At 44.3% G+C, this 26,896-nt stretch overlaps 2 protein-coding genes across 3 annotated transcripts in view; one reads left to right on the forward strand and one right to left on the reverse strand.

Moving 5' to 3' along the window:
* Positions 1-7,562, forward strand: part of jbug (filamin-type immunoglobulin domains fbug) — a 206,564-nt gene extending 199,002 nt beyond the window's left edge. For both annotated transcript variants that reach the window (XM_075681604.1, XM_075681605.1), the window contains 4 exons: positions 87-263; positions 1,320-1,469; positions 3,157-3,324; positions 5,226-7,562. In XM_075681604.1, the coding sequence (XP_075537719.1) occupies positions 87-263; positions 1,320-1,469; positions 3,157-3,324; positions 5,226-5,524 (794 nt within the window). In that variant the 3' untranslated portion in view covers positions 5,525-7,562. The remainder of the gene's footprint in view (positions 1-86; positions 264-1,319; positions 1,470-3,156; positions 3,325-5,225) is intronic.
* A 3,670-nt stretch (positions 7,563-11,232) lies between these two features.
* Positions 11,233-26,896, reverse strand: part of LOC142572478 (COMM domain-containing protein 10-like) — a 30,217-nt gene continuing 14,553 nt past the window's right edge. The window contains exons 6-7 of the mRNA XM_075681629.1: positions 25,651-25,815; positions 11,233-17,552 (exon numbers count right to left, since the gene is read on the reverse strand). Coding sequence (XP_075537744.1) covers positions 17,514-17,552; positions 25,651-25,815 — 204 coding nt within the window. The 3' untranslated portion in view covers positions 11,233-17,513. The remainder of the gene's footprint in view (positions 17,553-25,650; positions 25,816-26,896) is intronic.

Below are 26,896 nucleotides of genomic sequence, written 5' to 3' on the forward strand. Positions count from 1 at the left end.
GTGCAATGTTGTCATTTTAAAGCTTTGTCATATGACTCACTTCTGCCATGTATATCATGCTCTGCCTCCTGCACGGTACTTTACAGGGGCCTACCTTCTCAACGTCATGTGGTCAGAGCGCCAGGTGAAAGGCTGTCCGCTCAAGGTGATGGTGGCAGCCAGTTGCGACGCAAGTCGTGTGCTTTGCTCGGGTGAAGGCCTTCGAGGTGGGACAGTAGGCAAAGAGATCAAGGCGTTCATTGACACACGCAAGGGTGGGCCAGGTGCGTGCATCTTCCTCATAGAATCCGCAGCTTTTACAGCGGTAGCTATTGTGGCCTCTTGCAGCTCTAAAGGCATCCGTATATTCATCTGAAAGCTGTGTCGCAATGCTAGCTATGTTACACAACCTCCAGAGTTGCTTTATGTGTCTGCGCAGAAGTTGTCTGAATTTTTTTTTTCTAGCACTCTTAACAGCCATAAAGTACCAACAGTAGTAATAAAGGGTTCTTGTGCAAGCTCATGATTTATAACTTAGCGCCAACATTATTGCAAAGCTGGCATTGCAAGCATTAGCATTATTGTAAAAGCAATCCTATACGCTCACCATTGGATGATTTCAGTGAAACAGAACCCAGAAGCAATTTTAGTGGAAGCAAATGTTCATGCCCACCTTGTAAACATTGGTTATACTGCAGTGAAATAAAAGGGCATGTTCACTATGCCGTATAGTTATACTAATTAAAGCCAACTTGGAAGAAAAATTGTAAAGAACCATTGGTGTTGAACTTGTTTTCCTGCATAGCTATTGGCTATGCACAAGATTTCCACGGTGCCAATGTAAAATCATAGTGACAAGTTATAACAATGTGCCATAAAAACAAATTCTTGAAAAAGCCAACCGGGGAAACAGCTACAGCTGTCAATGATTGTTCAATATTTCTGATGAGAAAATAAATAATTTACTGTTCTTTTGCCAAAAGAGTCATAAAAATTGTGGTGAGCTTAAACATAAATTTAGAGTTTAGAATAACAAAATATATACATAAAATGAACAACTACGCCCTGCCTGCTGCTTCAAAGTATTGCAGGCTGCCAAAAGAGACAAGCAAAATCTTGCAGATATTAATGTCCATTTTTCTGTGCCCCTATAACCATGACTGGTAAAGTGCAGCATGTGAACTGCAAGGACCAGCACATGAAAGCGACACTTGTTGCACTGTCATGTAAAGAGTTTAATGTGTGCCCAAGCTTTTCGATCAAGAGGAGGCACATAAAATGATATGATCTCTATCATTGTGCAATTACTCCAACTTCTGCTCTGTCTTGTTGTATTGTAGGGGAGCTGACTGCACATTGCATGGGCCCCCACAAGATGGCACACTGTGAGCTGTATGATCACCGTGATGGCACATTCACTCTCTACCTAAAGCCCCAGGAAGGTGGACGTCATTTGCTCACTATCAAATATGGTGGAGACCATATTCCTGGTAAGAGATGTGAAGTTTTATTTTCCGTTATCATCATCAGCCTATTTAGGTCCACTATAGGGCAGAGGCCTCGCCTGTATATTGTCACATTGTAGTGGTGGCTTAGGACCAAGCACTTCCAAAAGTGCAAGCTAGCTCTTTATTCTGAGCTAACTTGTACCCAGAAAGACTAGCAACACTCAAATCACAAGAATGGCAAGCAGTCTTCAGTCATCAAACCTCAACTGAGGGATCAAGTCCAATATGCTATTTATACATGTATCACTGCACATTCCAGAGTAATCAATATAGTACTCGCATACCATAAATAATGTACAACACTAGTTGTGTTGTGTGTGAAATCTGATTTCACGAGACTCTTTTGCTTAGAATTTGTGGCAACATTCAAGAAATTTTAGATACAGCGGGCATGTCTTGTTCCAAGGAATAACTTCAGAACTGTGATAATCTGGTGAAAGATGGTCACTAGCAAAAAGAAAAACATGGTTTGTGTGAAAATATCTCTTATTATCCCTGTCCTGCATCATGTGGTTGTTCCGTGCCTGCAGGTTCTCTAATCTCATCACTCTGTTGAATCCTCCGCAGCCCTCAACTTCATTTTACGTTCCTCTGGCATCCGTTCTGTTATGGTAATAGACTACTGGTCACCTTAGCCAGAAGTTGTATGACCTGTTCTAACTTTTCCTCTTCCTCTTATCTTGTCTGAGCATCAGTTATCAGCATTTGCTGACAAATCCACACCACATCTCTCGACATTGCACTTATAATTTTCCTTCGCAGCACTTGTTAAGTTTCCTTGTTATCAAGGTGGAATACCTCAAATATCTGCTTACCTTTTGGTGATATCGGTTCATGACTTGAAAGTGCCTGCCAAATGTGATACAACTCATTTTTATTCATGTGGCTCTTGTGTGGTTAGTCTCATTATGTGCAACCAATTTAAATTTTGGAAGCATAATATATGTCAGTGACAAGAATGAAATGATAGTGGTCACATATGTACTAACATAGAATACTAAATCCTGGCATTACAGGTTTTGTTAACTGTACTATTACTCTGTAACTGTTATTACTGGCCTGTGCAAGACTGCTAACATTGTTATGGTGAGAATGTTTTATCTGGACATTTCTTTTTCCATATTTATATATAATTCTTAATATGTGAAATATTGTACTAGTAGTAAAGACACATGGAGCTTAATGTGCTTATGTTCAGTAAGCTCAATTATCACATTGTGGACTGTGTGGTTGCCATATTTGCATCAGACAAGTAAGTTGCAGGTAATTTATTTTATCTATTATTCACTCTGGATTGAAATTTCAGTGTGTGGTCTAAATTTCTGGTCATGTGGTTAAACTAACAACTGTCACTTCACAAAAAGCCAATGAAATAGTGACGTGTAATGCAGTGCGTACTTATTGGTGCATTGTTGGGTCACAGAACCTGGGTAAGGATGAGCTAATCAGTTCCGCATGTGCTTAACAACACAAACTGCTCAGCTAGCTGGTTCATACTTAGGCCTGTCTCGTTTGCTGTTACGATGTTTCCATCATTTACACAATTTAAAGGTCTAATTGGTTTGTACAAGACCTGGAGGTTCATACTTTCCTGGTCTAATTTGCTGTTGGAATGTCTTTGCTTGCACAATTTTAATGTCTAATTCCATGTGTGCTTTTTCCCTGGCAGGAAGCCCCTACACCCTCCGCATTGCTGGTGCACCTGATGCATCTAAAGTGCGAGTGTATGGGCCCGGCATAGAGCCCGGTGTCCTGGCGGTCTACCAAAGCCGCTTCATTTGTGACACCAGGGGAGCTGGCGCAGGTCAGCTGACAGTGCGCATCAGGGGGCCCAAAGGTGGGCACATTTGCAATCGCAGGCTTTCCTTATTAATTGATTGATTTATTGATTGGGTTTTGTGTTACAGAGCCACAGTTTGGCTATGACAAATGCCGTAGGGGGTTGCCGAAATATGACAACCCAGTGCTTTTAGCATGTGCCAAAATGTCATTATGCAAGCATTTTTCTGCCCCCATTGAAATGTGACCATGGCAGCCTAAAATTGAACTTGAATTCATGTGCTCAGTGGCAGAATGCTATAAGGAGTGATCTACTGAAATATAAGTGGTGAAATATTTCCTTCGATACTAGTGCTTCTACAACCTGCCTGTGAATATATGTTAGTGCTCACATGCACTGAAGTATGCTCAAGTCCTGCTTGCCATACCGTAAATGTCTGCCATGATGCTGACACCTGAACATTGGCCGGTATGGCTGTGGGGTTAGGAGGAATACGGGAGAGAGAAATGGGGGGGGGGGAAGTGCAAAGGATGGAGAAGGGGGATGTAATGAAATGTATACACAATTTAAAATATTGTGTTGTGTTAGTAGTTGGTGCGCAGAAAAGCCTATGCCTGTGCTTTTTGCTTATGCCCCAGAGTAAAGTAGCATCCTTGCAACACTTTTCATGTGATTGAACTGCTGCATCCTATATAAGTAATGGTGTAAGTTAAGTACTGAAGTAGAATCAGAGAATGCCAGCAAACTTGCAAAATGGATAAAATTGAGAGGCAGACTGTCACACACCCTGTGAATAAGGCACTAGCGCTGGACCAAATTCCAAAGCCTTTTTATCAGCTTCCAGAAATAATCCCACGAAAGCACAGACAATTAATAAGAGACCTTCTAGTGGGCCGGCGAATGCCGGTTGTGGTCCAAAGACCGAGTCAAAGGCTAGAGTTGTCAAAACTCAACAAAATATATTCTTCAAATAAGGCAGTTACATACATGCATGCACACTTCGGCTAGGCACAGCACAATGCAGTTCAGATGGGTGTTAACAAAACTCTGGAAAATAATGAACGACAAGCACTAAGAGTTCAACATGCACAGTACAGAATGAATAGGAGTACAAAGTGTCCACTCGTATTCACCCGTGCTTGTCTTGCGCCAATCGTCCTCGGCGTAACTCAAGGCAAACCTGGAAGAAGCGACTTCTTCTGGAGATGCAGACGCTCGAAGAACTTGTCGGCTAGCTTGCCGGGGAATCCCCTTCTTCTGCAGAAGGTCAGTCTACGCATCACAACTCTTCACTGGTGCGGTCTGATTCCCCCACCGATTCCCGCACAGTGCTTTTATTGCCTTTGCCGACATTTCTCGAACTTTCTGCCAGAGCCGTTGCTCCCATAGCATGAACAGAGCCTGGGAATCTTCTAGACATTTCTTGTGCTTTCGGCTGCAGCCACTGAAACGTCTTTGAGGGTGGTTACTCATCCATTGGCGCACCATCTAGCTGTCGCCCTCCTTCTGTCATTCTGCTCACCGTGTGTCAGGGTCTGAGGGGGTGTTTCGGCATGCACCCTCTCTCTCTATATCGTAACCTTTGCGTATCTTGTCGAAGCTTCTAGTCTCCATTGATCGCGTCGGTTGTCTGTGGCGTATGCGCTTTCTCCCTCTGTCGAAGCTGCTGTGAGGCCAACATGCTCCTTTGTTGGCTTGAGTGATATGCGGCACATACTTTGACAATGCACATTTTTGTGACACAGACATAGACATAAATACTGGAAGGTGGCTACCTGTCACTTTGAATATGTCTGCCTCTCAATTTTTTCCCTTTTTGAAGTTTGCTGGCATTTTCCTAGTGTAGCCATGTACCAACTAGCCCAACAAGCCTCTTAAAAATTGGAGAACTCCCTTTCTTAACCTTAAGCATTCAGAGTCTACTCTACTCACTGTTATGGTGCTCTTCCTCTTGCCAGGTGCATTCCGTGTTGAAATGCAGCGTGAGAGCCAGAAGGATCGCACAATTCTGTGCAAGTATGACCCAACAGAACCTGGTGACTACCGCATTGAGGTCAAGTGGTCTGGGGAGCATGTACCAGGCTCACCTTTCATGGTGATGATCTTCGACACTCAGGAAGAGCTAACACGCTTCATTCAGGGACAATACAGTGGCGGCCCTGGGAATGCCGCTGCAGCAGCTTCGGACTATTTTGGCGATGGTGTCACATACGGCACGGGCCAGATGTCATGGAGAGGCTCAACGCATGAACTTTGATTATGTGTACCTCGCTGTTCTCTGTTTTGTTGCGCACTGTTATGTACCACATCACAATTTGTACTTTTACTGTGCTCAGGGTTCGCAGCAGTTTTTTGTAAAGCTTCAAGGGATTTTTAGAAAAAATCTTTAAGGCCCTGGCTAAAGCACATATAAGGACTAAAGCAACTTTACATGTGATGGCTCAAAAACAAATGTTTAACAACAACCAACATTCTCCATTCCTTTTTTTTTTTTTTCAAGCAAAATCAGCTGACTTAGCCAATAAGAATATGTGGAGATATAAGAACACTTTGTGAAATTTCGATCATTAAAAGGCATGAAAATTTTATTTTGGTGTATAAGGGATTTCAAGGACTGCTGCAAACCTTGTATGTCACCATTGTTGTTTGCATTGAGCTACTAACACAAGCACTCAATGACCACACACCATTGCTGTAACTGTTTGCACATCTTCGCCAAGCGAAAAATGTCAAATAATGTTTTCAATGTTAAACCTCAGACAATGCATCAGCCACTTTCTCAGCCAGCTATTATGAGTGCTCTTTCTGATAAAATAGTTCAGAAGATAAGCTATATTAATTCAGCTCATTGCAGTGCACGAATTTTGTGCCAAATAAGTGTTAAGTAGAAAGCTGCATACAAATAAAGCAGTTAATTCACAATCTTGGCAAAGTTGGAGGTGAAAGAAAAAAGTATGTCTATAGGCCAGCACTACCATTGTACAAGCAATAAATTAATAGAACAGTTTTTTGGGATTAACACTTTGTTGTTTTTTTCACTAGAATGGCAGGAGTTCCATTGCAAAGCCAGCAAACAAATGTGCATTGGAGCTGGGATTTGTTAGGCAGTGTGCTGTGCTATTTACACTATCACGTGGCATTGGATGTGTGAAATCATCACATAGTTTGTCTGTTTTTTTTTGCACCTATACTGATACTCATTGAAAAGTATTTCATCTTAGAAATCATATGGCTGAGAAGCAACAAAAATTAAAGCACATACATATTTGCAGTTTGTGACAACTGGAAGCTTTAAGCTCACTAGCTTTTAATGTCATGTGATGCAGTGCTGAACAAGATACCCACTACATCATGATTGCAGAAGCTTTACTACCCTGTGTACTGAGCTTTTCAATTCTAACATAACGTAACATATTTGTGTACATAGCTACAGACAGAATGGAGGCTGCAGGCACAGTGTGCTATCAGCATCATGCCTGGGGAGCCCACATTTCAGTGTACATAATTTGTTTTATGCCACTGTACATAGAGAGAGAGAGAGAGAGAGAAAGAGAGAGATTTCTGAGGAAGTGTTTATTCTCAGAAAAATTTACACAGTACAGAGTATTTTTATAACATATATATAAGAGAATCATGCCCAGTCTACTCATAATGAAAAGTTAGAAACAATATATAGTTACATGCTTTAGGCTTGCCGTGACTTTTATGCAAGCACGGACTAGACAACTGCTAGGCCATTCTTGGTCATCTCAAGACCATGAATCTCATTATTGTCAGGGGAAGCCGAGTGCACCTTGTTATTGCCAAATGGAAGTGCTACTGTGCCTGCAAGGTGTGCTTTATTTATGGCATGTAACTTCCTTGAAGCATGCACTAATCAACTTTCTGACAATTGAGCACGGGTTGTATTCCTTGGATCAGTGCCCTCGTTTTCGTTTTCTTCCCTTTTGTGTCCGTTTACTACTCCTGCAAGAAGACTGGTTCCGTTTGTGTTGAAATGCTCTTGTTAACAATAAAAAGCCAAATAACAGGAAGCTCAAGTGTTTATAGAACTAAGTTATCAAGGAAACTATTGCAACATTTATACTATTGGCTTAGGTCTCTGAAGGCTTAAGAAAAATGTTTTATATATATATATAAAAAAAACTGCTTCAAACTACTGTAGGGCATTGTAACTTATATTTTGTTTTAGTTCTTTGTTTAGCACACTAAAAATTTGATACTTTCTGTCCTGCTGTTTCAGCAACTGTTGACATTGCTTCACTTTTGAAAATAAAGTGGTTTCTACAGAAGAACTTTCGTGTATTGGCGATTGTCACTATCACACAATCAAAGGCAACAGACCGTTGGTTATCAGTCCTCAATTTTACAGGCAATCCGGCTCAGGCACAATTGTACAAGGGATTCAGTTGGGAGGTGTTAAGACAGTACAGCGGCCCGACTGTTTGGGTTTAACAACCCAAATTGTGGCTATGGGATACACCGTGGTGGAGAGTTGTATGTTACTTTTGACTACTTGGGGTTCTTAATGTGCACTCATTGCTTTGCACACTTGGTTTTTGCATTCCACCCCTATCAGAATGCAGCTGCAAATTCAACCTGCCATCTCATGCTCAGAAGAATACACGTAGATGCTGTTGTGGATGGCAAGAAGACAGGTGCTGCAGCTAATTATGATGGTGGATTGAAGTGGTTTCAATGATAACGCAATCTACAAAGGCCTGCATCACTGCATTTTTGCCTGTCGATGTGTACTGCTGCCACAGTGCAGTGTTGAATTCTGAAGCCATTCATCAAAAAGTGTGGCCAGTGTACTATATACAAGGGCCACCTGAAATGTGACATACATGAGCCTATTACTCAAGTATTCTAGTTAAAAAAAAAGAGGCACAAAAGAACAGTTTGTAGGCTAAGAGAGGGCACCTTTTTCAGCAGAATTGTGGTTACCGGCAAGAGATTGCTGCCAACGGTGGACCCAGTTGTCTTATCTCATCAGTGAAGAATGTAGGTACTGTTTCTTCTTTCCTTTAATTCATGAACTCGGTGCATCCTTCAATTCATATGGAAAAATCATGGCCGCTCGACCGAAACACACATTGTGTGTTTTGATTGAGCGACCATGATGAAATAAATGCCCTTAACATGCTTTAAATTTGAGAAAACATGAAACATGCCAATTGCTCAAGCAGGCAAGTAACTAGATGCCTGGAATGGATAAAAATTGCTTCTCAAGAGCCATGGAAGTGGAAGCACATAACGTCTGACCAAATGCATTTGTGCTGCAAGATTATCTACATAGTACGACTACTAGGTTGTTTCATCCCCTTCACGTATACTGCACGGAGCTCACTACCAACCACAGTGCCAAATGCTCCACTGTAAGCATTCCATTCGTGCCCCAGGACACTGTCAAGAAAAGCATTTTTACAGAGGATTACGTTCCGTATTTAGATTGCTTTAAAGGACATTTTCTTGCGCTGTTAAAAACTTGATAATGCAACGATTCAAGTGTGCTGACGAAGCAGGCAGAGAAGTCTACTGACGAAGTAAGAGCAAATTGGCTAAAACAAGATTCGGCATATGTGTAGAGGAAAAGTTAGACTACAATACATGCATCACCAACCTGACATGTTCCTTTGTTGTAGCATCCCATGCAAGTGCATTTATTTTCAGCCAATACTGATACTTGGCAGACATGACTCCATTTGGCCTTATTCAGCCATGGTTTTGTGGTTCCCAATGCCTTAGCAGGTCCCAAGTGTCTGTAGTGTACGAATCCAGCATATGGCTGATAGCCTGCTGTACTGGGTGAGGTCTTCGTTCAACAGCAGACTTAAACAGGCCGCTACTCATAAGAAGCAGTAGTGTGCGTGCGTGTGTGTGTGTGCAACATTGGCATTATTTTAATTGTGCTCAAGACGCCACTTCATACCACAATGCCTTCCTTGTTTACAAACATCTGATTTGTCTTTGTCGCTATCATCAATACAGTGAGGTTAACAACACTGTAGCACAGTTGGAGTTTTACGCCAGTGTTGAGGGGAGAATGTAAGCTCTTGCTTAATTCCAGCAATGTGCAATATTTGGCTGACATGATCGTGATCATAACCAGGCATGCTACATACACACTGCATCTGTTTCCCAAAATTTACTAAGACTGTTTCAGAGTCCTTAAAGGAGCACTGACAAAAGATTCACTTCAAACTAAAATTAGGTTCTGGGGTTTTACGTGCCAATACCATGAGCTGATTACGAGGCATGCCGTAGTGGGGAAAGCCGGATTAATTTTGACTGCCTGGGGGTTCTTTAAAGGGCACCTACATACATACACCGAATGTACACGAGAGTTTTTGGATTTCACTCCTATCGAAGTCCAAGTGCCGCGGCTAGAATTGAACTCGAGACCTCGAATGCAGCAGTGCAACGCCATAACCACTAAGCTTACTGCGAAGGGTCATATTGTTACTTGTCACTTTTTGGCACAAAATAAAGGTTCAAAGCCTTTGAGCACAAGGATAAACACTGGAAACCGTCAGAGCACCTTTAACATCTGCTTATAATACTCGTTTTTAAGAGTCAGTTTTAGTTTCCATGAGGCAGATGCATCATGACATCATGAAACACTGGCTTGTTCCATTCCTGCAGCTGACACATGTAAGTGCAGCCAGATGAAACATACACAGCGCTCATATATTTTTTTACAAGCAACATCATCATACCTAGCCTTATTGCTACACAATGTCGGTGAATATTGTACTATGTCATGGATGGATGGATAGATGGAAAAACTTTTTTGAGAGTCCTGAGATACGTGATTATCGCGCAGTGGGCTGCTCCCACGTTGCGATGGGCAGGCCGAGCCTGGCCGCCGCATCGTGGGCCCTCTGGATGGCCCACATTTGGTCCCCGTAGTCAGGGCTTCGCAGTGAGGTATTTCATCTTGACTGATCTGCTTGATCTGTGCCTTGTAATGAGGGGCATCACCAGAGCATGTGTTCTAAGTTAGCTGAATCACTGCACTGAGGGCAGGTATTGCTGTATATGTGTCTGAATAGATCGAGTGCAATAAAAATGGGTTGGGGTATATCCCCGTCTGCAAAAGTCTGAGGGTTATTATCTGCACTTTGGTCAGTTCCTTGTGTGGGAGTGGATAGACCCTCCTACTAAGGTGTTACGTGACCTCGTCGTACGTGGTCGGAGAATCTCTATTGTATGGTGTTGTGGGCTGGGGGGATTCTCCATGGACATGGAATGTGAGACCTCGTGCCTTGGAGCGGGCCAGCTCATTTAGGTTGGTGAGCCCCTCTTCAAAGGACCCCATCTGTGCTGGAAGCCATGTTAGCGTACGTGGGATGATCACTTTGCCCTTGAGAATACAGTGGGCTTCCTTGGCGATGGAGCCGATGGCAAAGGCTTGGACGGCAGCTTGGGAGTCGCTAAAAACACTTGGACGTTGTCCGTCAAGTAACACGATGGCTATGGCAACTTGCTTGGCCGCCCCTGAGGAGGCACATTCGACCAAGGCCGCGTTGATGATTGTTCCCACATGGTCAACTGAGATGACTGTGTATATTTATCTCCATTGTGGGCAGCGTCGACAAAACAGTTCTCTTTAAGTTCTCTTTGACCTTGCGAAGAAGGGCCAAGGCTCTGGCTCGTCTTCTTCCGACGTTGCAGTGTGGGTGTACATAGTGTGGAATGGGGGAGACAGTGATTTGTTCTCGTTGATTCTTGGGGAGGCCATGTCACGACATCACACTAATGTTGCCACCAGGTTTGGCATTTAAAGACCAACTTTAGCATCAAAATATGTTATGTTTCCTAATATTCATACTTGCCCGATGTTACCTTTCTATGTGCAAAAAGTGTGTGGTAGCATTTCTATAATTTCGAAAATATGTCAGCTCCTTAAAAAAGGGAAAGGGAGGAAAGGAGGCTGCATGTTTAAGGAAGGGATGGTCAAGCTTATGCGCCAACTCATTTATTTTTCACTTTGAGGGGTAACAGCACTCACACATGCAATAGAGTACTAACAAAAAGAATGCTTGTCATCGACAATGACGATGATGATGACAACTGCACCTACAAAGATGCATGAACACGTAATTGATATAACCATGACACAAAAGGATGCTACACTACACGCAGTGAATCGTATACCACAGGAGTGTTGGTATTTGACACTGGAGAGACCTTAAGGGATAAACTTGTGCGTCTTTTCAAACCGGGTGTAAAATGGTGCACAACTTGAGCCACAGCTTCCAGCAACTCGGGTACCACTGGAGTACATCCCGAACAATGAAGCAAAGCCGACGCCTTGAACTGATGAGTGACAGACACGAATTTGGACAACATTCTCCACAAGCTCGCCAATCGAAGATTTAAGTTCAGTTTAAGGATCACATAAATCTGCAGTGTCCCCACTGCCAATCTCAACAAATAAATGCTGATAATGTTGTGTACCAATTTGCAGACAAATTCATAAAATGGCCACCAAAGTGCAAATAAAGGATGAATGAAACAGACATTTACCACAATATGTGACACATTACTCATAAATATGTTGAGTAAAGTAAAAAGTAAATTCCATTCACAAACAAAATACAAACAGTGGGCATGAACAATGTCGACGAAAGCAGAATTAATGCTCAGTGTGCCCTGTGTTTAAAGGCACAGATGCAAATAGGAAAGAAATAAAAATTGTGGTAAGCACCAAGGAATCTGAATGCCACTGTGAGAAAGTACTGGATAGGGAAAGAATGTAAGCCATGTAACAGCTTTTACTGGAGATGGTCCCACAGATCATTTCAACAACAAGTTTCCGGAAACACCATTCAATATCCCTTGGCAACATATTTCACACATGCTGCCACGTCATTTAGAAGCAGCAGCAGCAACATGAGCATATTTTTGTTCACTTCATTGGAGTATACTTGTGTAGAGTTGCTTTTTTTTTTCACAAAGCAGCAGCTTCGCACAAACTCTCATGAAAAATGTTGGTGGATCAGTGAAGCCACACAAAGTTGAACAGGTTGTTAAATTGATCAAATTTACAAGTAGAATAGCCCCTACCACACAAATTAAGTCTTGCCATGTCCTCGTGCTGCACTAACAACATGGCAGCATATGGCAACTTCACATTACAGTCTCTGGTAGGTCTGCTGGCACCAGCAGATAAATGGTCTCACAGTACGGTAGGGCTTCCATTACAAAAAGCCCCAGAAGAAAGACGTCTAAGTACCTTGTGCGTTCTATTGCATCAGCTGCTGCTCATGAGCAGTATGGGCCACAAGATGTCTCCAGAGCTGTCGTGTGGCACTTTGAACAAATGAAAGACAAGAGAAGGACAACCACGCCCTTAATTGGCAAAGCAAAATGGACAGGCAGGGAAAAGATTGAGCGGTCTCCAAGCCCAGTCGCACCTTGTGCTGGTTTCAGCAGCGCTACAGTGCAACTTCAAGGATACACCAACACATACCAAGTATAGCTGATATTTGGGCTAATTTTGATGCAGCATGTAACAGACGGGACAAGAGGATGTGGCTAACAAACTAATGGGCACAGACTACTAGGACAAAGTGTCTTACTTCTCAATGTTAAAGGTGAGAAGAGCCCCAAACATGGTCCACATAGAATGGCAGCACTTACTGCCACCTATATGGTATTGGGAAAGCGTTCTACAATGCAACAAATGCAGTACTGTTTCGCAGCATTCGGAACACAATGTAGAAAACGAGATAGAAAATCAGGATCACGCAATCTTTGTCCCATATTCTGTCTGGTCTGCTTAAGAATGCTCCTACACCAACTTGACCAACAGTTTGTGCTCGTAAAACCAACAAACAAAGCAATAACTGAGTGGCCATTTCAAGTGCACATTCACTCGTGAGCATCTACACTCCGATCATGGGCACACTTCTCACACCCTCAAGATCAGTACGAGCGGGTCTGTAGCCACACCTCGTCAGCCCTCTTGTCCAATCTGTTACCGATTTGCACTGTGAGGCCCACCCATCAAAAACTGTTGCCGCATGCGTACACGTGGCAAAGAGGTATGTGAGCACAGTGCAGCAACAACCAACTAGATGAGAAAGTGCCTTTTCTTTTTTTCAGCAACAGCCAGTGACCACAGAAACATAGAGAACGCAGCCAGTGCCAAGACCATGAGACATCACATGCAGTGACTACTTTCAAACATACTTTGCCTTTTCTTGATGGACGTACACATGCCACCAAGCACATCTTGTGATCAAGGACGAACTCACACAGTGACTGCAACACAATCTTGCAACCACTTCCCTTTGCTTTCCACGAGAGATCAGTCGGTCAGTTTGTTTTTTCTCTCACTTTCGACACACGCAAACAGCACAATCTACCTGCAAACACACTCATTATGCATTATGGCCATCTGCAGCTTCTGTGCAGGCTCTCACTTAAGGGGCAGAAGTGACCGAAGAATGTTTACAGTCGGCTCAGGAAGATGCGACAGCATGGACTAGCTTCATACCCAAGACAAAGTGCCAGGAGGTGGCTAAATCAGATGCTACAATGGGAGTTCACTATTGATGCAGAACAATACCACATAGCTCAGTAAAGGGTGTCAGCTTTACATTCGTGTTCATAAATGGTGCTAATGATAGGATCCTGTGAATGATACAATAAGCAAGAATATGCTCTTGCTCATGCCTGTAAAGAACAAAGGCAATTTGTACAGCTGCCTCTAACAGTTATGGTAGTTTCAAGAAGAACATGAAATTATCTTGGAAATAGGCTTGCTTTATCAACAGTTCAACTTAACACAGCTGCACCAAATATATGGGAAACTAAATAAGGTCCCTGAGGTGTTCAGCTTACCAGGGAACTCGGCTCTCACAGGTAAGTCTACTGTGCTATAGTTACTAGATGCTATTGCAGAGTATATAAATAAAGTTATGGGGAAAAAAAATTCGGGATGTCAATTGAACTTTTTTTGCCATTTCGGTTAATGTTGGTTTAATATAGCCACCCTTCTGGTCGATATAAGTTTTAGAAAGAAAAAGAAAATACTTTGGGTAATGCAACTAGATCATTCTGCTAATATTTGGAGTACTTTGTAGTATGCATAACATTTATGGGATGACAAACTGCTATTTCTTGACTCGAAAAATATGCACACACGTCCTTACTAAAACAACACCTCAGTAGTTGCACAAAAGGGGGCAGCACTAATTTAGAAGGTGCGATACAGTTTCGCTTTACATACTAATACTGCATTTTCCCTGTGAAAAGCCAGTTCCAATTAATTAGTTCTTTTCAAGTTTGGCGCACCAAACCAGTTCTGGTTTGCTCAAACATTCTGCAATCATGACTGTCAGTATGTGCATCACTAGACATAAATTAAGTGCAGAGGAAATGAAATCAGTTGCTATGCAGGAGGAGCTCAATGTTTTACACAAGGTAAAGGAATGCCTCAAAGAGTTAACATAAACGTGTGCAGATGCCAGGCACAGACGGACACCCACACAACTGCCCTTCACCAACCACTCTCTGTGAAAATATGACCACGAGCTGAATATATCAAACAGCCAAAAAAAAAAAAAAATGTCATGGTACCATTATACAAACATTTCGCTTGAACCCACCAGGGGTATAGTTGCAAACTATTATCCGAATCAACTCACTGTGGTCATAGGAGTCGCAAGGCTGTGGCATACCCGTTTTGAGATGTCATTTGCCACATTTCTACGCACAAGTGTCTGAGATCACACATCTGAAGAAGGCAGGAAAAAAAAAAAAAGAAAGCAAGTGCTGCGAGTAACAAGTGAAAGCTGTGTGGACGACAGCATTCGCAGTTCACAAAATATGCTGCCAGCAAATTGTTCAGGTAATAAATTAAAACAATTTTTTCTGACCAATGGAAAGGCAGGTCAGAAACAATTCTACCTCATACACTTGAGTCCCATTTATCTTTTTGTTTTTTTTACTTTGGCTGGACTGCACAGTCAGTTAAAATTTTGAAACAAAGGAAGTGTTTAACAAGCACAGGGTACCCTTTGGGACCTGAGAACATGGTAGAAATAAAAAGAAGGTCCAGTTACACTGCACCAAATTAACAGAAGTCACCTCTATAGACCTTTGCCAATGCAGACTGCAATTTATATGGTAAGCTTGAGGATCTCTACAGCAGACAATAAAAGCAAACAACCTGGTCTTCCAAGGTGAGGCACAACCTACCAGGATGCTCATCATTTTCAAAACATAAAACCGTACAACTTACACCTCAGGGCTGTCTATATGCTGACTTTGGCTATTCTGCCATCTCTAATCCCTTCCTTGCCAATATTTTTCCAGAAACACTGTCTGAACCTCGTGTTCTTTTCTTGCGGCAAAGAATGTCAGGCAGCAACAGTTCCTTTTCGTGCCTCTTTGTACATTTCAGTGAGTGGGTATAACAGTTGCAATAGAATGACCACAGCTTATTTCAAAACAAGCACGGGACAATGTAGCATCACTGGACATTGGATATTAGTCAAGGCTCATTTGTGGCACAGACATGGAAGCATTCAAAGGTTCTGCACACACAATGCTCCAAGACTTCCCTGCTTGTGTACAGGTAGTAGTTTTATCATCTCACTGTCCTTTACAACCATTCATTATTTCACCCTTTCAAGAACTACGCTGCATTCTGTCAAAGCCATTGGTAAGCATGAATATGCAGAATAGAATGACGGTTGATTGAATTCCACACCTCGTAACATATCGCTAAGCATCAAGAGTTGTACTGATGAGACTGCGGTACTACCAAATTTACTCATGTGGTTTGACGTACCTCTCATGACATGGCAGTCACATGTTCTCTTTTTAGTTGCAGCCCTTGGAGGTGCATATCACATGTAATATCATGACAAAGGTAATAGTTTACATACCTCTGGAGCTATTTGTACCACCAAGTGAAAAAAAAATTAAGAATATAAACACTTAGGCACAGCGTCTAACCCTCAACACAAGATGTAGTATTGCTTTCTGTAGTTCCTTATCTATGACAACAATAATACAGCAGCTGCCTCTCCCATGTGACAATTAACAAACTACCTGCGCATATCACTCCTTAAAACATTCACTAATCAGAGAAAACTGCAGTCAGGATAGAAGACTCCTAATGCCAGTGCAACCAGGCTATAAGTGACACTCAGTGTGCATACATTTTCCCGCTAATAAAATAGTGGCCAACTAGTTTAATAATGAACTCATAGCAGCTATGTCCTTTTCCTACAACAGCTGCACTATGCCTGACGTGCTAAAGTTGAAAAAAAAAAAATAAGAAAGCTATTCCACAATCTCACTTCAAATGAAACAAGGCAGTGGCTTATGCAAATAAATGAATGAGCCAAATCCATGTTCCACAAACGAAGTGCTTGTGTTGCAGAAACTCCAAGTCCCCTGTTTAAGCTGTCCTGCTCTTAGACTGCATGGGCCACTGAGATTCATAAAGCTACAATTTTGATGCTGGTGGTAATGCATGCTTACTTCACAAGACACTGCTTTGACAACTCATTGAAGTGTCTCAAACTGCATGCCCAATTCTCTTATTTCAGTCAAGTGCAGAGGCATATATGCAGTTCACAAACCATGGAAGCAGTCAGCCCACGCCCCCTTCCTCCTCTTCCCTTCCCCTCCCTAATCAAATTGCTTCACCATGACCCATTCATGCAGTTTGAAAATGAGAGGTGTGCCACACTAGTTGCACACACAAATGCAGACAATACTCCTTTAAGGATGCAGCTCAGTCGGTCCATAAAACTTTCAAGGCCCGTCGCACCTACAATCATTGACAGAATATGCATTATTAAGTGCCGACAAGGACCGACTCACATGCAGTTCCAAAACCTGTATAATATAGCCATGCTAATGCTGAAGTGTAGCAGACTGGGATTACCAAACCCTGAGTGCAACAAATCCTGAGGTGGGTCTTAATGGTTACTTATTGTTTACTGACAAGACAGTATCACTTTTGCTGCAGAACAAAACAAAACAAAACAAAAAAGTGTACCTATAAAGTAGCTAGTTCTGAAACAAAGCAAAAGTGTTTGCCAGCAATTACACAATGGCCAAGATAATGCCAAAAAACATCTTCAGTCGGAGGGACGAGCTTACTGTTGACTGTGGTCCAGCCAGTGGTCAGTGGTTCCCCCATGCACAGTGTAGTGATGGGGACAGAAAGATAAAGACAGTGTCGACGGGAAGAGTTGTAAGCTTTCGAAGGTAGCTCAGATGAGGTTGTCGAGCTTCACCTGGATCTGTTCCAACTGCAACAATCAATGGAACATGATTACTAGACGCGTACATGTTAAAAAGCCCCACTTGGCAATCTAGATCCACAGAGTCATGGGGCATGAAGTGCCTTGATTGACTGATGGTTGAGTGATAGGCTTTAAAGAGACATTAAAGAGAAAAATAATTTGAGGTGTATTAGTAGATTACCCTTTTACAATACCAGAAGTGCCATGATTGACTGATGGTTGAGTGATAGGCTTTAAAGAGACATTAAAGAAAAAGATAATTTGAGGTGTATTAGTAGATTACCCTTTTACAATACCAGAAGTGCCATGCTTACTACAAAAAGAGGGTTAGCGAGCCAGAAATAGCATTTAAACAAAAGACAGGCACCAATGCCGCCATGCTGTCCCCGCACCAGATTGCAGTGACGTCACAGATTTTGAAAGCATCTGCTCAGGCCTGGTCACATTTTTATTGGTAAACATTGCCTACATTATATTAAAAAACATACAATAACCGAACTTGGCAAGTTTCAAAAACTTTAACGAGCCACAATGACCAAAAATGCAAGAAAATATTTTTAAATCTCTGAGGTCACAGTGGCAAACCAGTTGTAAGATTTCGGCATAAAATTAAAAACATTGAACTTCCATCTTCACTTTCCGTTCCAATAATAAACCTATTAACGCGAAATTAATGAAAATAGTGTTCTGAAAGTGTATTTTACCAGTCTAGTGTCCCTTACACAAAACGAAGCAACACAGAGACTATAAGGGAAATCATAGTGGAGGGCACCAGATAACTCTTGACCGCATGCTTCTCATACATTAAAGGTTGACACATAGCAAGTATGGAAGTTGAGAAACACCTATAATCTATCATAATTCGATACTAAAGTTGGGACTCTAGATGCGCACGCACAGCAATATTTGATGATGTCATGTAGCGATAAGGCTAGGAATGATGACGTTGCTATATAATAATAATAACTTAAAAAAAAAGAACACTGACACATTTTTTTAGCTGCATTCTTAAGTGGCAGCTGCAGCAATTGTAGCAACTGAGCGAGTCAATCTATCATGATGTCATTACACACACCTGGCTACCAAAACTGGTTCATAGAAACAAGTGTTATAGTGAATAATGTAGGTATTTAGGGTGCTCTAACGCAAGCCAGTATTTTTGCTAAGGATTCAAGGGCTCGGACCTTTTTTTAACAAACACACACACACTTGCACACACATATGACAAGTAAAGGAAATATCATGCCAGTGCTATTTTAATGTGCCCCTAAAATTTGGTGCGCAAATGTCTGGTCAAGACAACCACAACAAAATAAGACCGCTGCTACGAGGAATCAAGCTAGCAAGTCAGCACTCAGTGGCAGAACAGGTCAGCCAAAGTCACCGTAGCAGGTAGGCAAGTGACTGCACCCGGGCGCAGACTGCTGTTGATGTCTTAATTATGATCATCTGTGGGACTTTATACACACACACACACATGTATGTGTGTGTGTGTGTGTGTGTGTGTGTATTGTTACGTAGGAAGACGCAGACGAAAAGCTATATACAAGTATATTTACAAGGAAATACGCCACACTTGGCCAAGAGGCAACAGCGCGCGCAAGCCTCTAATCGTCGTCGTCGTCTTCACACTGCTCGCCTCTTCGTCATCACAAATACTGTTCCGTAGCACTACCCTTGGTGGCAAAAGCGCCATCCCGGAGCGAATAAAGGCCGGACTCAGAAGCAGTGTAGTAGGCCTTGAGCCTACTGATGTGCACAACATCACTAGATGCCAGAGTAGAGGATGAGGTTCAACTCACAGGAGCAATTTCGTATGTTACAGAGGTCACTTGGCGCAGCATGCAATAGGGCCCTGTGTATCATGAAACGAGCTTCTCTGAATGTCCGACTAACGAGAGGGCAACCACAGGAGCACAAGCGCACCAGGCGAAAACTGTACGTCACGGTGGCAGGCATTGTACTGACATTGCTGAGTGGTTTGCGAGACAGTCAGTCGAGTACGGGCAAGCTGGTGTGCATGGTCGGCGAGGGCGATGGCATCGCGCACATACTCGCTTGTTGAGATGGCAGCAGGAGGAAGCGCCGTGTCAAGGGGCAAGGTTGGTTCGCGACCGTATAGTACATAAAATGGAGAAAATCCGGCGGTGTCGTGCTGGGAAGAATTATGGGTAAATGTGACGTAAGGAAGGGCAATGTCCCAATCGTGGTGGTCCTTGGAAACGTACTTGGACAGCATATCGGTATGAGTATGGTTTAACCGCTCTGTCAGGCCATTGGTTTGAGGATGGTATGAGGTAGTCAGCTTGTGTTGAATGGAGCAGGAACGCACAATGCCGGCGATAACTTTCAAGAGGAAGTTACGACCACGGTCAGTAAGCAGCTGTTGCGGGGCGCCATGAAGGAAGATAATGTCATGCAAGAGAAAGTCCGCGACGTCAGTGGCACAACTGATAAGGAGAGCCCGCGTGATAGCGTATCGGGTGGCGTAATCAGTTGCGACAGCTACCCATTTGTTCCCAGAGGATGACGTGGGAAAGGGACCGAGGAGGTCTAATCCAACACAAAATAACGGTTCCACAGGGACGGTGATCGGCTGGAAATGACCGGCAGGAAGCACCTGAGGTGTTTTCCGACGCAGGCAGGGATCACAGGCAGGAACTTAGCGTCGGACAGAGCGAGACCAGGCCAATAGAAGCGGCGGAGGACGCGACTGTATGTGCGGCTTACCCCAAGATGTCCTGCAGTGGGTGCGTCATGCATCTTATAGAGCACAGCCTGTCGTAGATGTTTTGGCACGACAAGAAGATCAGATCCGTCAGGGAGGAAGTTCCTTCAGTACAGAATGCCGCCCTGGAGGATATATCGGCGAACGAATGCGTCGGTAGGTGTAAAGCGCAGATGCTCGATGAGTGCTCGCAGCAATAGGTCTCGGTACTGCTCATCGGCGATGTTAGTGAAGGCAGAAACAGAGAAAATGCCATTGGCGGTACCACAGTCAGCATCATCAGGCTCGTCTACTGGGTAGCGAGACAGGCAGTCAGTGTCCTTGTGTAGTCGGCCAGATTTGTAGGCGACAGAATACGAACATTCTTAGAGGCGTAAGGCCCAGCGACCAAGTCCTCCTGTATGAGCATAACCAGCAAAGCGCGTGATGGTCTGTGACAACGGAAAAGGGTCGGCCATATATGTATGGGCGGAACTTTGCAACTGCCCAAACTAGGGCCACACACTCACGCTCAGTGAAGGAATAGTTGCGCTCCGAGGGTGACAGGAGCCTGCTAGCGTAAGGGATAACACGGTCGTTGCCGCACTGGCATTGTGCCAGTACTGCACCAATTCCGTGACCGCTGGCATCAGTACGGACATCGATAGGTGCAGAAGGATCGAAATGGGCCAGAATGGGAGGCGTTGTGAGAAGGTCGATTAGATGTGAGAATGCAGAGGCCTCGTTATCGCCCCACTGGAAAGGGGCGTCTTTATCGAAAAGCTCGGTTAGTGGTCGTGCTATGGCCGCGAAATTTTTCACGAAACGGCGGAAGTACGAACAAAGGCCGATGAAGCTGCGCACATCCTTGACACACTTCGGAACAGGGAAGTGCGTAACAGCATGGATCTTGCCTGGGTCCGGTTGCACTCCGTTCGCGTCAACGAGATGTCCAAGGACGGTAACCTGGCGAAGGCCGAATTTGCACTTCGATGCATTGAATTGTAGATCGGCTCGATGAAAAACGACCAGGGCTGCTGAGAGGCGCTCGAGGTGGGTAGCGATCGTTGGGGAGAATACCATAACGTCGTTCAAATAGCAAAGGCACGTGGACCATTTGAAACCGTGAAGAAGGGAGTCCATCACGCATTCAAAAGTGGCAGGAGCATTACATAGACCGAACGGCATCATTTTGAATTCATAAAGGCCGTCGGGTGTTACAAAAGCAGTCTTCTCGCGGTGGAGAACTTCCACGGCAATCTGCCAGTAGCCAGAGCGAAGGTCAATAGAGGAGAAATAGCGAGCACCGTGGAGGCAGTCATGGGCATTATCAATCCTAGGTAGGGGATACACATCCTTTTTGGTAACCCTGCTAAGGTGCCAATAATCCACGCAAAAGCACCATGAGCCATCCTTCTTTTTTACCAGTACAACAGGTGACACCCATGGACTACATGACGGTTCAATAATGTTCTTGGCAAGCATTTTGTGAACTTCGGCGAGAATAACTTGACGCTCAGCCGGTGACACTTGATACGGGCGGCGATGAATAGGAGAGGCATCGCTGGTATTAATGCGATGTTTAACAGCTGTAGTTTGAGCCAAAGGACGATCGTTAAAGTAAAAATATCGTGGTAGGAAAACAGAACGTGGTAGAGCTCACGAGCATGCCTGGACGGCATGTCGGGCGCAATCATTTTCTGTAATTCGGCGATAGTACAAGTTGCCGACTGTGATAGTAGAGGGGAATTGGCTGAATTGTCATCTACTGCAGTAGATGCTACTGAGTGATCCTCAAATGAGCAAAGCTGGGTCAGAGACATCCCGCATGACAGCACTTGTGTCATCAAGCCAAAATTGACCTTTGGCAGGCAGACGCAATTCGCCATAATAGATAAAACTGAATGAGGTAATGTGATCCCATTTGTAAGGAGGACGTCTTGCATACGAGCCGCGATGTAGTGACCGTCGGGAACTGGTGGGGATGACACTAAGTCAACATAAGTCAGTGCCGAAGGTGGCAAGCGAACAAAGTCGACGGAACTGAGGCGACTGGGGTGTGGTTCTGCGGGATCCAGAACAGGCAGGTCAAGGCGGAGAGTACTGGCGGAACAATCGATGACAGCAGAATGTGCGAAGAGGAAGTCTAAGCCGAGGATGATGTCGTGGAGACAGTGGGCGATGACTGTGAATAGCACGATAGTGGAGCAATCGGAGAAGGAGACACGGGCGGCACACATACCAATAACGGGGGCTGTTCCGCCATCGGCGACACGGACAACAGGCATCATGGCAGGCGTGATTATTTTCTTCAGCCAGTTACGAAGGTCAGCGCTCATTACCGACAGATGCGCCCCAGTGTCTATAAGAGCAGACACAGAAACACCGTCGACTTGCATGTCAAGAAGGTTCAGATAAGTGGGCAACGTCAGTAGAGGATTTGGCGGCGATGGGAGCAATGCAGCGTCACCTGGAGGTGCTGCATCGTCTAGTTTTCTGGCTGGGAGCAGCGTCCAAAGCGAGTCGGTGAATAGGAGCGACGGGGCTGGAGACAGCGAGATTGTCGTCGTTGGGGCGAAGGCGAACGAGAATAGGGGCGGTTTGGCACAGGAGAATCAGTGGCGGCGTTATCGGAGCGTGCGGCATGGGTACAAGAAGGGCCACCTGGGGGGTGAGAGTAGGCAGTATAAGTAGACCGGGTCAGGGAACTCCAGCGACTGCGACAGTGCCGAGCAATGTGCCCGATTCGATGGCAGTGAAAGCAAATGGGCAGCAGTGAGCCATTCAGATGGGTTGCGGAAACATGGTGGGTAATAAGATGCGGGACGGGGCGGAATCGAAGAGGCTGGGTGGGTATCAGGGCGATGGGCTCAGCAGATGGCGTGAAGACCCATGTTTGCGAACTCCTGGCAGACAACTGCCTGGATCAGGGAAACCGTGACTGCAGGTGCGTTGGAGGGGCTGGAGTCAAAGGCAGCCGGATAGGCGGCCTCGATCTCACACCGGACGATCCTGGTAACATCGCCAGTGTTGTTGGGACAAGGAGCATTGGCACAGGAAGCTGTCGCTAGGGTGTTGGGCAGACAGGCAAACTGCTGGTCAATACGTCGGCTTTTAGCGAGTTCCAGGCGGCGGCACTCTTTTATAACTGCATCCACTGTGGCCACGTTGTTGAAAACGAGCAAGTTGAAGGCGTCATTGGCAATGCCTTTGAGGATGTTGGAAACCTTGTCCGACTCAGTCATGTGTACATCAACTTCGCGACCCAGAGCCAAGACATCCTGAGTGTACGTGATGTAGGGCTCTGCTGACGTCTGCAAACGGCCGGAAAGCGCCTTTTACGCGGCAAGTTGGTGACCATGGGGGTTACCGAACAAGTCTTGGAGCTTTTGCTTAAGTGAATCCCCACTGGTGAGCTCATCTTCGTGCATCCGAAACCAAACTCAAGGTGTGCCACTGAGGTAAAAGACTACGTTGGTGAGCATGATAGTAGGGTCCCACCGGTTATTGCGGCTGACGTGTTCGTACAGGCTGATCCAGTCCTCGACGTCTTCCATATCTTTGCCCGAGAATACGCCAAGATCACAGGGAGCGGGATGTAGGTCATCGAAGTGGCAGAAGGTGTCGGAGCCAGCGGAGTCGAGTTATCGTCGCCGGGAGCCATGAAGGAAGGCTCGACGTACCGTCCACTCCGAAGCTCTGTGACGAGGTACAGGGAACGTCCACCTCCACCAGATATGTCACGTAGGAAGACCCAGCCGAAAAGCTATATACAAGTATATTTACAAGGAAATACGGCGGACTTAGCCACGAGGCAACAGCGCGCGCTAGCCTCTAATGGTCGTCGTCATCTTCATACTGCTCGCCTCTTCGTCATCGCAAATACTGTTCCGTAGCAGTATTAAATATATATATATATATATGGTTTTTTTTTTCGAAGTTCCGCACACAGGACCCGACGTAACATACTCAGGAAACAGACGAAGAACTTTTTGGAAGGCTTATTTACTTATCGTGTGTGTGTGTGTGTGTGTGTGTGCGCGTGCGTGCGTGCGTGCGTGTGTGTGTGTGTGTGTGTGTGTGTGTGTGTGTGTGTGTGTGTGTGTGTGTGTGTGTGTGTGTGTGTGTGTGTGTGTGTGTGTGTGTGTGTGTGTGTTCAGTATTTTCTGGTCTAAAAGTAGAGGTACTTTCCAATATGTTAACTCTTGCTTCTTATACAACGGTGTGACCTATATATTCATAAAACCATGCGAACCAGCATTCTCAAAGAAATTTAATCTCATATTAACACTGCAGCGACCATTGGTACAGATGTTAGCTCCTACGGCTCGCTGTGTAGGCAGCATGACGGCAGCAGTGAAGGTTGCCAGCATGGTTGGTCTCCATGGTATTGGTGCTTCCATGATCAGAGACCACACGATAATTTGCTATTATAGCTCAGTTTTTCTTAAAGAAAAGGTTAAAGCCACAGAACTGACGCAATAAATAACTAAAGGGTACCCCAATTTATTGCTACATTGTGGCGTCCGAGGCATATAACCTTTCCAAAAAGTACCAGTTGGTTATCAGCATCACCACTTGTTCGGGCAAGTAGTCACAGTGCTTCCAGCTTCTGGTCGCCATTTCACTTTTTGTATGCCAGTTCAGGCTCATTTGGACATGTGATCGTTCGTGTATTAGTCACGAACGTGCCACGCCACAGAGGCAATGCCGGTAACATGTCTACAACGTTGTGTAAAAAGTTAATCAAAGGTTGACGACGGTTACCCATCGATGCTGCCAGCATAAGTGGTTTAAGTTTTTGACAGTGTGTCAGAGGACGAGGCCTTCAAAGGCTTTGAGTGAAGTGCAATAGATGTTAGTTTATGCGCCTAAGAGAAGTTTGACTGATGATTTGTTTCTGCTAGAATCTACAACTAAAAAATTTTTACAATAATCGAGTGCCCTGAAATCGGTAAGTTCTGCATTTTGTGATGAGTGCACATGCGTGCATTGTTTCATTATGCCAACTGAGTTAAAAATGGTGCGTCTTATACACCGGCACCACTTATATACCAATTTCTTTTTTTTTTTTCGAAGCTTGCGATAAGTGGGAGGGCAATTTATACAGAGGAACAAGTTATAATCCACATGATACGGTACTTTCGCAATACAGTTTAAAGCAGATATTAAGAACTTGAATGGGAAAGAAAGTAAGTTCGATGTATATAAAAACATGGAAAATAAAAAGGTGAGTGCTGTCAAATTAAGATACCTTATGTTTTTTAACCTTTACACTTGGCAAGTGTAATCTTTTTAGTATGTGAAAGATTATGTATGGCAGAGTTTGGACAACTTCAAAAACATGCATTGCTACTCAGTTAAATCCAGCAACACTAGGCAGTGAGAGAGATGCACCTGCGTGTAGAGGTTGAAGAGCTGTCCATGTGAAAACTGCAACAGCAGATGATCATGTGCAGCTCCTGTGGAGACGACAAGATCCACCAGAGCCTGAAGCCTCTTGGATTGTGCCGCAGACTGCTGAGCTGTCCGGACTTGCACCTCCCAGTCCACATTTTGAAGCTGCACAATTATGCGTGTACGTGTGATCACATACATGTGTGAGCCACCAACATACTCATTTTGACATGCATAGCAATTGGTATGTGCAAGTACAGTACAGAGCAAAAGTTTAGAAACCACAGTATCAGCAAAGAATTTTCATTTCTTCTAGCATAGCCGTGTAATGTGATGTTGTCTTAAAGGGAAGCTGAAACACTTTTCGAAAAAAATGAGTTCCCTGCAGCATTCCACAGTTTTTAGGCCATTGAACATGAATATCTAGTTTAAAAAGGGCGGAAACAAACGCAAGCAGCTGTTTTTTGCAAGAAAATGCGCACCAGTGCCTCAGGGCATCGCGCGAACACCGCTGTTGCCCGTGATTGGTTGGGACCGCTGTGACGTCACTCACAGGGATCACCGGTCGGCGCCGCCGTTTCAGAGCGTAGCACGCTGTTCTGGTCTGGCTTCACAGATGAGTTGTAAGCATTATGGAACATCCTCGATGTCTCGGACAGCTTGTATTTTCGCCTTACATGTTTGAACCGACAGCCGATACAGAAAACGATGGCGGAAATGACGATGTTGAGTGCGCCAACAACGAGAATGATGTGTGCACCTTGTCCACATTGGAAATATTAGCTGGTACGTATGTTTTTTTTCATGTAGCTGCACATTGCAATGACAGGAGAAAAAACACGCTAAAGTGTCACTGGGAACTTGCTGCTGGAAGAATGCCGAAGCACCAACTTCTCATTATATTGTAAACACGGGTGCTATTCCGCGATGTCAAGCACCTTGCCACTGCTTGTCTAAAGTTCGGTGGTTTTTTGCGTGTTGATACACGATCACGAACATAAGTACCGCATTTCAAAGCGCGCACATACAGTGCTGCGAGGTGCAGTCATGGAAGTTGCTTGTCATACACATCCAGATCGAGATGGCCAGGGGGATTATATGTGCAATATTCAGACTATGGTTCGATGACTTTGCGATTGTGGCTCGATCAAGAATCGGTATGCATGCTGCATGCTAGTGCTGACATACAGATATTGGGAAGTTTTACCACCGCTCTGTGGTAAACACGGTAACCTTACGGTAACTG

This window comes from Dermacentor variabilis, chromosome 2 (genome assembly GCF_050947875.1).
Source record: "Dermacentor variabilis isolate Ectoservices chromosome 2, ASM5094787v1, whole genome shotgun sequence".
Taxonomy (NCBI): Eukaryota; Metazoa; Arthropoda; class Arachnida; order Ixodida; family Ixodidae; genus Dermacentor; species Dermacentor variabilis.